The 14,984-nt window shown below is 41.9% G+C and overlaps 1 protein-coding gene across 5 annotated transcripts in view; it reads left to right on the top strand.

Moving 5' to 3' along the window:
• Positions 1-14,984, top strand: part of LOC126236789 (nascent polypeptide-associated complex subunit alpha, muscle-specific form) — a 153,062-nt gene that overhangs the window by 74,895 nt on the left and 63,183 nt on the right. For all 5 annotated transcript variants that reach the window (XR_007544984.1, XM_049946371.1, XM_049946373.1 and 2 more), the window contains exon 5: positions 11,468-11,913. Coding sequence is in view for 4 of the 5 variants with exons in the window: in XM_049946371.1 (XP_049802328.1) it covers positions 11,468-11,913 (446 nt within the window). In the remaining variant the exon portion in view is untranslated. The remainder of the gene's footprint in view (positions 1-11,467; positions 11,914-14,984) is intronic.

The following is a 14,984-nucleotide window of genomic DNA, read 5'->3' as shown; positions in this document are numbered from 1 at the left end:
AAGTCTCTAAAATTCTTTACAGTTGTCCTGCGATGAAACTTTCCTATAAACAACAACATTGTCAGTGAACAGTCTTACAGTGTTGGTGATCGTATCTGACAGATTGTTGATATACATTGAAAGCATAGAATTTCATAAATTGAATCACCAGGCTTTGTGGTGCAATGGTCAAAATACTGATTTCATATTTGGGAGAAACATTGTAGTAGTTCAGATTGAGTGAAGTGGTGCAGTAGGAAGATACTGGAATCTTATTCTGGAAGACAGCAGCTCAGATTCCCAACAGGCCATCCAGCATTAGCTAGCTTCCCCATGTTCTCCCTAAAAATCTTCCGGCAAACACTCATATGATTCCCCCCCCCCCCAGTGGCCTCACAACTCTTTTATTAGTACATGCGTGGCCAACACAGGCCCCCACCCTTGCAGCTCACGCCCTTGCAGCATTCCTCTTTCTGTGATGCATTTCCACCCTTCTACTACTCTTTCCCCTCTGCTTTTCCATTGTACAGTCTTTTTTTGTGCAAACCACATTTGGATTTGTTTTATGACTTCGGACACTCATTTTCTTCCCTTCTGGCATTCCATAACTTTCATTCTTAATTACATGATCCCCATTGTTCAGTTACACCTGCTATTCCCCTTCCAAATTGTACAGTGGTACAGATCGTGCAGGAAGGTCACCCAGTGTGGTGTAAATTCCACCTTTCGTGCCTTTCTGTGTTTGCACCTTTCCTTTATGGCGAAGATCGTATGCCAGAAACCCAGCATGTTAGCTCTCCCGTGGGGGGAGGGGGGGGGGGAGAGAGAGAGAGAGAGAGAGACTGTCAGGTACCTTCATGATGATAGCTTCCAGACGATGCAGAAATGGCGCATTGGATGCCTGAGCTGGGAACTCCCCACACATGCCAAGGAGTATGGGCATGGTGCATGGGTTCTCCAGACAATAGTGTAGTGGCTGAGTAGCCATTGGTGTGGCTGGGTGGTGCCCTTGGGGAGAGCCCTCATTTTGAGTGGATGGTACCATGGCAGATGAGCTGCAGCTTTTCTTCTCATGGCCCCAGCAGTTTCTGCTGAAGGAAAGACTTATTACAATGTGGAGATGTATGACCCCAAACTGTTGCCCTCCCAGGCTATGCCATGGAAGGAACATAACAGCTAAGAGACTTAGTTTGTTGTAGTACTGATGGGGATTCCTTTTTGACTGCAGATCCACTATTCTTCACTGAACACCTTGGGGATAGCTTTGTGGAAATAGCAGCTATTACAAAAATGAAAAGTGATTCAGTTCTGATTTAAACTGCATTCCCTGCTCAATCATGGGTGCTGCTAGACTGTGACAAGCAGTGTAATGTTGTAACTATAATCCCCATATAACAGTTGCAATATGGTACACAGGGTATCATCTTCCATTGGATTGCACTGTCTTTCAAAGAGAAAAGAAAATCCAAGACTCTTGACTGAATTATTTACTGAGAGGCCAAGAAAAAATTGCTATTTTTTCATCCTATATGCTGACTATTACATATAATACAGCTACATTACATCATCCTCTCATAGCAACTGTACCCTTTGTGTTTCCTACGTCTGGTCGTTGGGGCTGCTCGAGTAAATTCGCTCCAGTGGTGGTTGGGGTCCTCCTCCTACTGCTTTCCCCACACCCTCCTTTGGGACCATTGACTCCCCACATGTCGGAGCATCCACTCCCAACCACTGGCTGGAGAAACAATGTCCTCTTCCAGCATCTCTTACCAGGAGTGTGTGCCTTGGGAACATTCCCTTCCCAGGAATCTGCTGATATGCAACTGGATACCACCCAGTGGCTGAAAGAGCCACAGGTTGCAGATTGTAGGACTTTGTGTTGTTCCTCCTTTCCCGGAATCTGGGGCAGACGAGCCTTTGCAGGCGTCAAAATCACCTGAGGAGGAGGACAAGAACAAATCCTCCAAGGAGGAGGACATTCTGGTTGTCACCTCCACCCCCCCTCCATGCCACTGGACCACTTATGTTCTGTCTCACTATTTGAGGCGTTGTTCCTGGTGGCCCCTGTGACCCAGAAACCCCCCCCCCCCCCCCCCAACACATACACACCTCGATTTCAAACCAGTGTGTATTAATGTATCCTCGCAGCTGGTGGCAGCAAGTGGCCTGCTTGGTCTCTTCATGTCCACACAGGATGACCTCTCAACAAACCTGACTGGGATGACTTCAGTTTTGCTGTTGCCCTTAGCAGGTAAGTTGTTACCATTGGACCACTTACCCTTCCTTTGCAGAATGATCAAAGATTCTAAACCTCTGTAGACACAATTCCCCAGCCTGCACTTTATGTACTTGACCAGTGGGCAAAGTGAATTCACTTACTTCTACTACACACCAGCTGGGGCCATATAAAGCTCTGTTCAGTGATTGGGAATTCGTCAGGGGCCTAGCCCTTTGCCCTGGCATGGCTCGTGAGCCAGACCATATCCACAGCAAAATACTCAAACACTTATCAGTAGATTGCCAACACCACATCTTTGCTATTTTCGGCTGTATCTGGAATGAGGGTGATTTCGCATCTCAGTGGCGAGGAAGCTTGATCATCATGGTACTGAAACCAGGTGAATGCCCCCTTGCAATGGACAGCTGTCCTCCAGTTAAGTATCACTAATATTCCCTGCAAGTTGTTCCAACGTGTGGTGAGCTGGTGGTTGTGTTGATACCTTGAGTCTGAGGGGCTTTTCACTTCATCCCAGGGCATAGTCGTGACAATTTGGTATGCTTGGAATCGGCTATTAGGCAGCTTTTTCCCAGTGTCAGTGCCTTATCACTATTGTCTTTGACTTGCAGAAAGCTTATCACACCACATGGCATCACCACATCCTCATATTCTACATGAGTCGGGTCTCTAGGGCCAGTTTCCAACTTTTGTGTGGACTTCTTGCCACACCGTACTTCCTGTTTTCAAGTTCATGCTTCCCACAGAACAAAGGCTTATTATTGTCAGCTAAAGATGTCATGCATTGTGCACCTGTCACCATCATACTATCCATCCACTACCAGAACTGTAGCTTAACGACCAATTGCTCAGTGTTGTGGAATCTTATCACTTTTTTGGACTGGTCTTCAATGCATGCACTTTCACAGCACTACAAAGGTCTGATCCTGTCTTGTCTTGATTATGGGAGTCCGATATATGGCTCGCCATCGCCTTCAGCATATGTAGGTGCTGGATCCAATACACGATTGCGGGGTCCAATTTGCAACAGGTGCATTTTGGACTAGCCCTGTGAACAGCCTACTGGCAAAGGCTCGTGTTCCTCTCCAATAGATGAGGTGCCAACAACTGCTGCTCATCTATGTAGTACACATTCTCTGCTCTCCTGAGCATGTGAACTACCACATCCTTTTTCCTGGTAGGCAGATTCACCTCCCACAACAGAGGCCGAAGACTGGAATTGCACGCAGTTTGCATACAGTCTCTCTGCTCTGAGCCCCCCCCCCCCTCCCGCCTCTTATTGGGGAGCAATGAAATATACTCCCATGGTGTGCATCCCATCCACGATCTGTCTTGACATATCCATTGGACTGAAAGACTCTGTAGACTCCATATTTCTTTGCTCCCATTTCCTGGCCATTTTCAATGCATTTTTCAGAATTGGTAGCTGCTGCTCAAACCCTCACTCGTGTTCATTCTTGCACCAGCGAGACATTCCTAAAAAGGCAACGATTCTTTGAGTAGTCTTCAGGTTATTGACCACACTACCCTTGACACCCATTGGTTGTTACTATTCAGGACCTCCTTTCTGGATTCCATCAAGCTGGATGGCCGGTCTTCATCTGGACCCCAGCTCTTATTGGCATCCAAGGGAACGGACATGTAGACCAGTTGTTCAAGTCGGCTACCAGGATGTCGACTTTGGAAATAGAGGACTGTAACCAGATCTTTAGTCAACTGTACATCATCAGTGTTGGATGCTTGGAACACAGATTACTGTGTCGTGGTTTCTCCGAACAAACCCCAAACAGTAAAGGGGTGCGTGGCCATGTAGTGTTCTCCCTTCATGCTTCTCTGTTGGCTTCACATTAACCACAGTTAGCTGAACCATGGCCACATCTGACGACATGAGGATCGATCCCCCTGTCTGTGTTGTGCCTGTTTGGCAGTGGCCCACATCCTTCTGGACTGCTGTAATTTGGCCATATTACCATGAAATCTTTACCTTGCTGACACACTGCCTCTGGTACTAGCAGACAATGCCAAACCAGCATGTGTGGTTTTACATTTTCCTGCTTGTGAGGTATGGCTAATTGGTCTCATCAGCCACTTGAGGGACTGGAGGGGTGCCTCATCACCTGCTTTGACCCATGGGGCCAATGGCTGCATTTGCTCAGTGTTCTGGGATGGCTCCTGCCCTTCCAACCTTTTAAATCTGCTTTTCTAGTTTGAGTGGGTTAATGGCAGGTGAGAAAACACCGGTTGAATGCAAAGGGTGCATATCCAATCACGTAATATATCCCGGCAACTTCCAACTGTTGTCTGAGCAGAGCAACTTGTGCATAATTCAGCCTTTCATCCCTATCCCACTTTTACTTGCTTCTGTCTCTTGGTTTTTCTGATTCTCGGATAGAAGCAGTTTCATTGTCCTTCCTCTCCAGGGGCTATTCCTGGCTTGACATGTGTAGGATGGGCAAACCGATTACCTCATAATTTGTTCCCTTTAACCCCATCAGTCCGTCTACCCATGATTCCGGTATGACGTGTTTTTTTAAGCTTTTAACTAAATTTGGTCTGAGGAGAAAATAGTGCTCCAGGCACAATCATCTTCTCTGACATTCGAGCCCATGATCAACTGTCACTTAGCATGGAGCCATATATCAGGGGTGTGTGTTAGTAATTACACTTCTTGCTGTAGCCATTAACCAGCATATATCAGTAATGAATGCTGTTCATTGTTGTTGATTTGTTGAAAGTTTTATAGTTCTCTGTTCTGCTTCCAAACCATAAACTACTGCTTGCCAAACACTTGTGACATTGAGGATCTGTGAGGGTCTTTTAATTCTCACCTGAGAAATGTGTATGTTAATTGGAGCTGTGCTCATAATGATTTTTATCTTTGAAGTTGTAACTGGCAGACCAAGGTACTTGGCTTCAGAGAATCGGGAAGATTCCTTGACTATGTATTCGATGAGAAATTTATCCTCATTTAAGAAACCTGAAATTACGAGCATTAACGGCTCTGAAGAATGCAATAGGGCTTGGTATACAAGCAGGTTTGTGGACTTTGTTTGATCACAGTTGGGCTGGTGTTGTACAATCGTTGTATCAATGTGGCCTTCGTATCTAAGAATTTAAAGCAGTGACAACTGTCACATCAGACTACCAGCAGGCATCTTTAGAGCAAGCAGCAAATCCATTGCTGAAACTGGTGATTCACTACTTAGACCCTGCAAAATTTCCTTGTGATGTGACACACTTACTTAAAGGGTGCATCCAACAGCTCCCAGGCTTTGTGTTGCTCATACACCAATTGAACATATTTTATTTTACCATAGAATAGCAACAAGACCTTTCCTAATTTCATGTCTGAGCAGAGTAGCAGCTCTTAAAGTCTGTGAGTGAGTGGCATAAATTTTTTAATCCAGAGCTGGAATAAATATTTATACTACATTTAAATCATCTCAGAATGAGAAGAAACAGGTGCAAAACGACTCGGCTGTCATCAGACCTAAATGCATAAAATTTATCATTTTGAAATGCATCCAGCACTTGGCGCAGAAATAAAGTAGCAATCATTGTACTCAGTGGAATTCAGTGGCCTGAGAAATTTGTTTCTATGACGGGAAAGCACATGGTTAATGTTTACTAGGATGCAGGAGAGATTATTCTCATTGATTACTGAGTAAAGGCTAAAATGAAACTGTTGACTTAATTTCATTAATCATATTAGATGATTCAGGAAATCCTGCAACTTAAGTTTGCTAGTGCCTAGACAGGCAATGAAAGTAATGTACAATTTCAAACAAACAAATGCAAAAATGCACTTGAAAATGAGAATAAATCCTTGAAACACGTTGTGCAAAGCATTAAAAAAAATTACTGGTGCAATTTTAATTATTTAAATTATGGAACTCTTGATTACTATGAAAGTCTTCTGGATTAACTGGATGAAAAAATTTGCAAGTAGAGGCCTTGATTGCAAAATAACAACAAATCAGTTTGCACTTGCCCAAAAAGAAAGGGTCATTCGAAGTAGGAATTGTGGTACCATTTACCCAGCTTACTTGATTTGGTACCGTAAAGAGTTTAACCTATATTCCTTACATCTAAAGAATTTGTTTTGCTGGAAATGTTTATTAATGTACAGTGAAGAGTTATTATTGCTGTAGAAACCTTAACAGATGCTCAAGTATGATCTTTAAAAGATGCAATCTACTCCCTCAAAAACATTGGGCAAAGTAAATTGAGCTAAAAGAGAAATGTGACTAGGATGAATTAATGTTTGTCGTTGCAAAATACTGAGGTCCGTTCTATCCAATATTTTGCCCACCACACCTAGAACAGCTTTTTGTTGCCCTCCCAGTCTCTGTAATATCATTGTCAGACCCTATGCTCCCTCTGCACCCATTTCCCTACCATATGGCTCCTACGCTTGTGACCGTCCCCCCCCCCCCCCCACCCCCCATAAGACTTGTCCTATGCATCCTCCTATCACCACGTACACTAGTCCTGTAACTAGCCTAGTTTGGGGAGCCCTCTGTGAAACAATATATGAGGGGTATTGGCTTTTATGTAAACTCTAATTGGCCTTTTACATCGGGGTGTCTACCACCATGTTATCAGTTAGAATGAATGGGCAGAGACAGTGAGTGTATACTGGCAACAGAAAATATCCTTTTGCAGAACATGCTCTACCATACGACAGTCATGACCTCGGAGCCTGTTTCACCACACGTGCCATCTGGATTCTTCCCACAGACACCAGTTTCTCAAATCTCTGCAGGTGGAAACTGGTGTTGCAACATGTCCTTGGTTCTTGCCACCCATCTGCCTTAATATATTTTAATTTCTTCAGTCTTAAGCATTTCTTCTCAGTAACTATTCCTTTCTTCACTCTCTTTTAGTTTTCTATATATTTTTATTTTCTGACATGTCCATCTTCTCTTGCGCTGCCTCCTGCCCCCCTCCACTCTCTTCCCAACTCTACCATATACAGTGCGCTTAGTTTTCTGCTCTTATTAACTCGTGCATGATGTATTGTCAGTAATCTCTGTCTTGCAAATTAGCCTGCCTTCCAGGTTTTTAAATCTTGTCCAGAGCAGTCCCCAACAATCAGTCTTTATCTCCTCATGCCATCCTTCCCCTTCAATCTTTCTGCTAGAAGTAGCAGCCATTGGCTCAAAACAAGCTTGCAAATTTAAGTACCTTCATATGTGTGTCGCTGTTTGGTCAGTAGATTTTGTTATCTATCCAGTTACCTACTTCTATAATAGAGGGAAACATTCCACGTGGGAAAAATATATCTAAAAACAAAGATGATGTGACTTAACCGAACGAAAGTGGTGGCAGGTCGATAGACACACAAACATACACACGAAATTCAAGCTTTCGCAACAAACTGTTGCTTCATCAGGAAAGAGGGAAGGAGAGGGAAAGACGAAAGGATGTGGGTTTTAAGGGAGAGGGTAAGGAGTCATTCCAATCCCGGGAGTGGAAAGACTCACCTTGGGGGGAAAAAGGACAGGTATACACTCGCGCGCGCACACACACACACACACACATCCATCCGCACATACACAGACACAAGCAGACATTTGTAAAGGCAAAGAGTTTGGGCAGAGATGTCAGTCGAAGTGGAAGTAGAGGCAAAGATGTTGTTGAAAGACAGGTGAGGTATGAGTGGCGACAAATTGAAATTAGCGGAGATTGAGGCCTGGCGGATAGTGAGAAGAGAGGATATACTGAAGGGCAAGTTCCCATCTCCGGAGTTCTGAACTTGCCCTTCAGTATATCCTCTCTTCTCATTATCCGCCAGGCCTCAATCTCCGCTAATTTCAATTTGCCGCCACTCATACCTCACCTGTCTTTCAACAACATCTTTGCCTCTACTTCCGCCTCTACTTCTGCCTCGACTAACATCTCTGCCCAAACTCTTTGCCTTTACAAATGTCTGTTTGTGTCTGTGTATGTGGGGATGGATATGTGTGTGTGTGCGTGAGTGTATACCTGTCCTTTTTTCCCCCTAAGGGAAGTCTTTCCGCTCCCGGGATTGGAATGACTCCTTACCCTCTCCCTTAAAACCCACATCCTTTCGTCTTTCCCTCTCCTTCCCTCCTTCCTGATGAAGCAATAGTTTGTTGCGAAAGCTTGAATTTCGTGTGTATGTTTGTGTTTGTTTGTGTGTCTATCGACCTGCCACCACTTTCGTTCGGTAAGTCACATCATCTTTGTTTTTAGATACAGTTACCTACTTTGTTGTATATCAACCAGATCGAAAGCACAGCAAAACGGGACAGTAGCGAAGACAATAAAAGAAGTAATGGAAAACATTTCTGTGATTCTGGATGCAGTGAAACCCCACTTTTACAATTTTCAAGGGACTTCAAAAAAATGGTATAAAATGTGGGAAATAACATTTTAAGCTGTAAAAGTTACGTATTGGATACCCCATGCATTTTCGCACTTTCTGTATGAAATATTTACTAATATGCATCAAAATACTTGTCAGGGACTTATTTATTATCTAATAAAGATTCATTATCCAATACAAACTACAGATGTAACTGGAGCTGATATCTGCCTGGGAAGTAGAAATGTTTGACTCGATCTCATACATCACAATCAATGTTTTTGGAAAGTCTGCAGCTGTCATTCATTATTTAAATAATGAAACCCTGCACCAGTTATGTATTTTTTCATGTCTTGCACAATGCGTTTCGAGAATTTTCTTTAGGTACTTTGCCTCCTCAGTTACACACACACACACACACACACACACACACACACGACAAAAAATGCATACATAAATAATGCACTTGACAGTGAAAATAAATTCTCGAAACACTTTTTGCTCAGTATGAAAAAATACATGATTGGTGCTGCGTTTAAACCAAAAACGTGAGCTATGCAAAGTGAATGATAGTGTCAACTAGTGGAAGTGTTAACGAAAGACCCCCCCCCCCCCCACAACTAGTGCTACAAGTGATCAAATGCCAAAACACACTAAATATGGTTTGATAGAGGTGTCACAACGAACACAACAATCACGCAACTGTGATGCACACCAGAGTGAGTTTGGAAATAGTTATGATTGGTCATGATATCTTGAATTTGAACGAACCTAGTTGCTCTCATCAGCCACCACGCCGAGTTGAGCATGGCAGCGGCAGAAGATATATGGCATGAATTATTCTAACTTTTCCATGTTTACTTGCCACTGAGGATAGTGCCCTGGTGTCAAAAAGTTAACTACGTAATGTTTGTAAACACTGCTTGATGGCCAGCATAATTTTCTGTCATTTTTTCGCAATGTGTAAATTGTGGGAAAATTATGAATCTGTTAATGCAAAATTGGGTGTGAATTTACATTGTGGACATAAGAAATTTCACAGGAGCAACATTGAAATTTCACAGGAGCAACAAAAAATGTTATAAACAGCAGCATAACATTAATTCCGGGAATGTAAAAGCGGGATTGTACTGTATCACCTTTCAAGAGTAGTTCAGCTAACTTACATATGCCATTTAATTTTAGATGCTTACTGCTGTATAGTGTTCAAACTGAAATTTTTACAGTACTTTATTGTATTGTATCTTCCCAATGTACCGTATTTACTCGAATCTAAGCCGCACCTGAAAAATGAGACTCGAAATCAAGGAAAAAAAATTTTCCCGAATCTAAGCCGCACCTGAAATTTGAGACTCGAAATTCAAGGGGAGAGAACAGTTTTAGGTCCCACCTCGAAATCGAAACAAAGTTCGTCTAATTGTAATATGAGACACAATTTAGGTCGAATGAATGACGATACAGCTGCAGTAGTTTGGTTCGAGTCGTAAGCTTAGCAGTTAAGCTTTACCAGGTAGCCATTGCTATGCGTCAGGCGCTCCGTCCGTATTTATACGGGTTCCCTTCCTTTTCACGTGCTTCGTCTGGTTTGAATTGATTGCTTATTTTTCTTTGATCTGATAAGCGCCGTTTTCTTTGTTATAGGTGTTTACGTCACTCTAAGCTGAAAATGCATTACTGTACTGTGTCATGCATTGTTTGTCGCATTCTGATTGTGCGTGTTTACGGCCTGTCGCCGCTCGCGTCATGGCCTGCTTTTGTGCGCGCTACCGCCGCTTACAAATAAAAAATAGAGAGGAATCGTCTCATTAGTGAAACATTTGTTGTTACTTACACTATTGCTTTCTTTGATAATGATCAACAAGAACCAAATAATAGACTGCGTATGATAGATGATGTTCTGAACGAAATTTTAACGAAAATTTTTCTCCGTTTGAAAATCTTTGCAGGCGGCTTTTTAGTTCATTACATTCTGCGCAGAAATTAGAGTCATCTTAGATTTAAAAGTCTAGTCAATTGCCGTGCTTCATTTCTGACTGTATCTCTATTAGGCATAAGAATAATACGAATATAAACATTACATGATATGTATATTCTTCCGCGTTTGCTGTTGTCTCACTCTAGTTTCGTAGTTTATTAGGCAGACAGGATTTAAATGAGATAGTAGCAAACACGAAACAATACATGGCAAAATGTTTATATTCGTATTATTCTTATGGTGAAGAGAATACTGCATGTGATTCACAATTCATAAAAGTTCCTATTAGCAACCATCTCTTCTCACAGGTAGGAAAAAATTCAGAACGCAGAGTAGGCCATATTGACAAGCATCCCAAACAGTCTTGCCAGTCACATTTTTGTAGTACATTGAAATGCAGCTACATTCGAAGATGAACAATACGGAATTTGTATTTACTTCGTTGGATAATGTACCAAAATGCAGTGGTCGAAACTCGGGGCGGATGAAAAAGGCTCGTCTCCAACCTTTTTTTTTTTTTTTTAATTTATTTACTGACGCAGAGGTTTTGGTGCCAGTATTTATCTTTGTGCCTACAAATCATGCCTTTGTAGCGCTACATATATTCGACGGAAGAAGTTAGTTGTGGCGGCACCCACCAACATTTTTCAGAACTCCCGCTTGCTTTGCACTCGATTCTAAGCCGCAGGCGGTATTTTGGATTACGAAAACCGGAAAAAAAGTGTGGCTTAGATTCGAGTAAATACGGTAGGTTCCATGATTATATCATAAACTCACTTCTACGTCTTGATTTGAAAACAGGAGTTTTTTTATTTTGTGTTTGCATGTAACCCTTTTACATTGACAAGTAGAAATTTTCTCTTTGTTCACTTAATTGTGGATTTATTTTGAAAATCATTTTCTTTATGCATAATAGTTGTGATACCACAGTTCTTTACTTTTGCAGGACCAGCGACTGGAGCCCAAGGCCCTCCTGGGTACTATCCTCGAGGGGCCGGTCCAGGCCCTATGCCACAACATGCACATGTTGGTGGTGCTTGGGCTAAATCAGGTCATGGTCATGGCCAGCCTGGTGTGGGTGTTGGTGTAGGTGCTGCAGGTGCTACTGGACCCCTCTTCAGTTTACAGCTATTGGTGAACCAAGAAATGAACCGTGCTGCATTAGCTTCAGCAGCTGCAGCTGGGGTTGGTGTTCCAGTCGCAGGGTCTCCAGGAGGTGGCGTTCCCCCATCGCACCAGCACCAACAGCCAGTGCCCAGTGTTGTAGCAGAGGGAAGTGTTGATTTAAGTGCTGACAGTTACCGCCGCCCTCTTCCTCTTACTCACAGACCACAGCAGTCACAATTACAGCAGCAGCCCTTGCCACTTAACGGGGAGGTTAGCAAAGATACGGTTAGTAATTTTTGTTTTAACAATTGAGACATACATTAATTTTTGTGTTAATGCTTGAGACATACATAAATGTTACTTGAATCGGGTGTGTAATTTTATAACCGAAGATATGTTGTAATGTGCCATTGGCAGAATGCCATAGAAACAGTTTTATTGCATTTTCATTATTACTGTGGTTATTTTTATCAGGATGAAAATTCACTCTGAAAATTCTAAAACTACAAGGAGACAAAACTGCTCTTCAGCACTTAACTCCAGGAGGCGAAATTGAAGAACTGCTGAAAGGTGCACTTCAAAACACAAAACAGTATCCTTAGAGGTTAGAAATGAGGGGCAAGTCAGCAAACCCCAGGATGAGAGGGATTTGGTTGTTAAGGACAAAGGGAGGTGAAGTGAAGAGGCTTCAGAGTGTTGGAGGTTCATTGATAAGGACTATAGCGGCTTAATTCCAGAAATAATAGGACAGAACGAGAAGTAAGTACGAAGATAAAGGAGGTGGAATGGGTAGTGGAGTTAGAACTAAGAGGATAGTGAGGAAAAAACAGGAGGAGACGAAAAAATCCCTGGATTTTGTCCCCAGTAAGTCCTATGACTTTTATTTGTCACTTACCACTTCTTTCACCCTGGTGATGGGTGTTGATGTGACAAATGTGGAGCATCACCGTGGTTCAGAATCCATGTTAAACTGTTGGCTGCCCCCGCTCCATACCCCAACCCACCCCCCACCCATCTCCACTATAACTACCTGGGTAAATTAGCTCAAAGGTCAGACGAATGCAACAGCTTACCACATACAACAGGAGCTCTATTAGTAAAGCATTGTGATGTTCAAAACAATCTTGTTATTGATGACTGGTTTAATTTAACCCTCCGCTGGGCGCGCGTTTCATACTTCCATGAGTGGGCGTGTTGCGGCTCTTATGCCGCAATTAGTATTACATTTTTAACCTTAAAAAAATCTTTATATAATTGCCAGTTACATGTTGTTGGAGAATACATAACATAACATTACATGGCTCTACAAAAGTAATCTCCTATTTATTTGTTGCTGTCACAATTGTCTTTTATTGTCATTGTAATTTATTGCCTTCATGGTTCTTTTAATTATATCACTTAATTGCACTGATTCACTTGAAAAGGAAGTAACAAGGGGACACATTATGAAATGGAGCATTCATAAATTCCCCCTCCTGTTTATGATAAACTGGTCACCTTCCATCTGCAGCTCACTTTCACATTGCCCACGTTTTTTATCTATGACACTGTTTCTTGCATACATTTTTCTTGCATTTTATACACACTGTTTTGGTTCTGTTGTTTTTATGCCTGCCACATATGTAGCAAAGTCCAGTTTTTGTTGGCTTCTTGGTCTTCTCTTCTTCATGCCTATACTTACTCAAGAGGGCCTGAATATCCTTGGGAAGTGTCTCCAGTAACGCTCGTTGATTCAAATGTTCTTCCATTAGGTCCAGAGCAAGATCTTTAAAAAAAATTCGTCTTCTTTCATTGTTATGAGGATTGTTGAATTTGAAAATAATGTTTGCATTTATCCCAGCAATATCTGGATGTCTGTAGAAAAGTGCAAGTGGCCACCATGGTGTTATTCTGGAAGTACTGTAGGATGAGAACATGTTGTCTACAGTGTCTAGTCCTCCTCTGGTAGGATTGTAGTCCAAATTCACTCTCGATTTCTTAGTATCTTGATCTGTTTCATTTGTGCTATGCATTGTTGATAAAAAAAATCACAGCTTTGTTCTTTTTAGGAACAGTCGAGACCATACAAAAATTGTCTTGAAAACCAAAGGGACATGACTGTACTTCTCGGCTTTTATTTGCTTGGAATTCTTGAGGTATTTTCTTCTTATATTTATTCATGGTTCTCAAGAGAGTCAAACCTTTGAGATTTTCAGCGAGCGGGAAGTTATTGTAGTGATTGTCAGTCATAAGATTTCTGTTTGTGCAAAGATCAGTACCACCAACTGAAAAAAACAATGTCATCAGGCTTGTTAGACTTCAGCTGGGGTCCTGGCATCTGCTCGTCACAGTAAATTTCAAAGTTCAGGGTGTAAAATGTTTTGGCATCACACAAGGCATAAATCTTGATCCCATATTTTGCAGGCTTATTAGGGATGTACTGTACAAATCCGCAGCGTCCTCTGAAAGGATGCAACATCTCGTCGGTAATGAAAAGCTCGCTGACATTTTAGTGAACAAGGCAGTTGTTGACAAACTCTTGATGGAAGTCCTAAATAGGTGCTAGTTCATCACTTGCTTTCTTTCATTCCGGGTACTCAGGTGGTCGAACCTGAGAGTTCGAAGCAGAAAGCGAAAGCGATTATAGCTGAAGAGAGCTTGTAAAATAATTATTCCTGTACCATCTCCATCCCACAGTTAACAGCAATTCATGTGTCCTCTTTTCTTTATACCTGTTAGATATAATGCACCTAAAAGAGCCTTTATCTATCATTTTTTGGCGTCTCTGCAGTCTCATTCTCTTGAATATTGAACTTCAGCTCTTTTACTATTCTGGATGTATCGGTTTGTATTTTACACAATGTTGTCAATCATCCCATCAATAATACATAGGTAAAATGCATCAATTTCTTTTTCTGTAATTTCAGCTCTTGCTTTTGAACCTGGCTAAACTATTAGGATGATCTTGGCCTTGGTTTTAGAAGAAGAGGGAAGCAGTTCACTTATCCAAATAGTTTCTTTATCTTTCTCTACATAAAATCAGTAATCATCTGTTTGTTGTCTCTCCTCTTCAATCAGCTGGTCATCTGTTTCCTCTGTTTATTGTTCGGAGTCACTACTGTGGTTTTCTTCTTCAATAATTTCTTCTTCCGACTCAGATTCACATGAATCTGACAATCCTTGTAACTCTTCTTCTGACAATTCTTGCAGTACTTTCTCTTCAGAACATACAGTTGGATGCTGCTTATCAAATGCCAACTTTTTCTCGATTTTCATGCTTTTATGAGACATTACGAAACACATGTTTTTATAAAAGTGATATATTACAGCGAATCAATATCCAAGATCGTAAAAAGTAATGAAAATTGCATATGGGA

The sequence above is a fragment of the Schistocerca nitens genome, chromosome 2, assembly GCF_023898315.1.
Source record: "Schistocerca nitens isolate TAMUIC-IGC-003100 chromosome 2, iqSchNite1.1, whole genome shotgun sequence".
NCBI classification, from domain to species: Eukaryota; Metazoa; Arthropoda; class Insecta; order Orthoptera; family Acrididae; genus Schistocerca; species Schistocerca nitens.
This window is presented reverse-complemented; position numbering and strand designations above follow the sequence as displayed.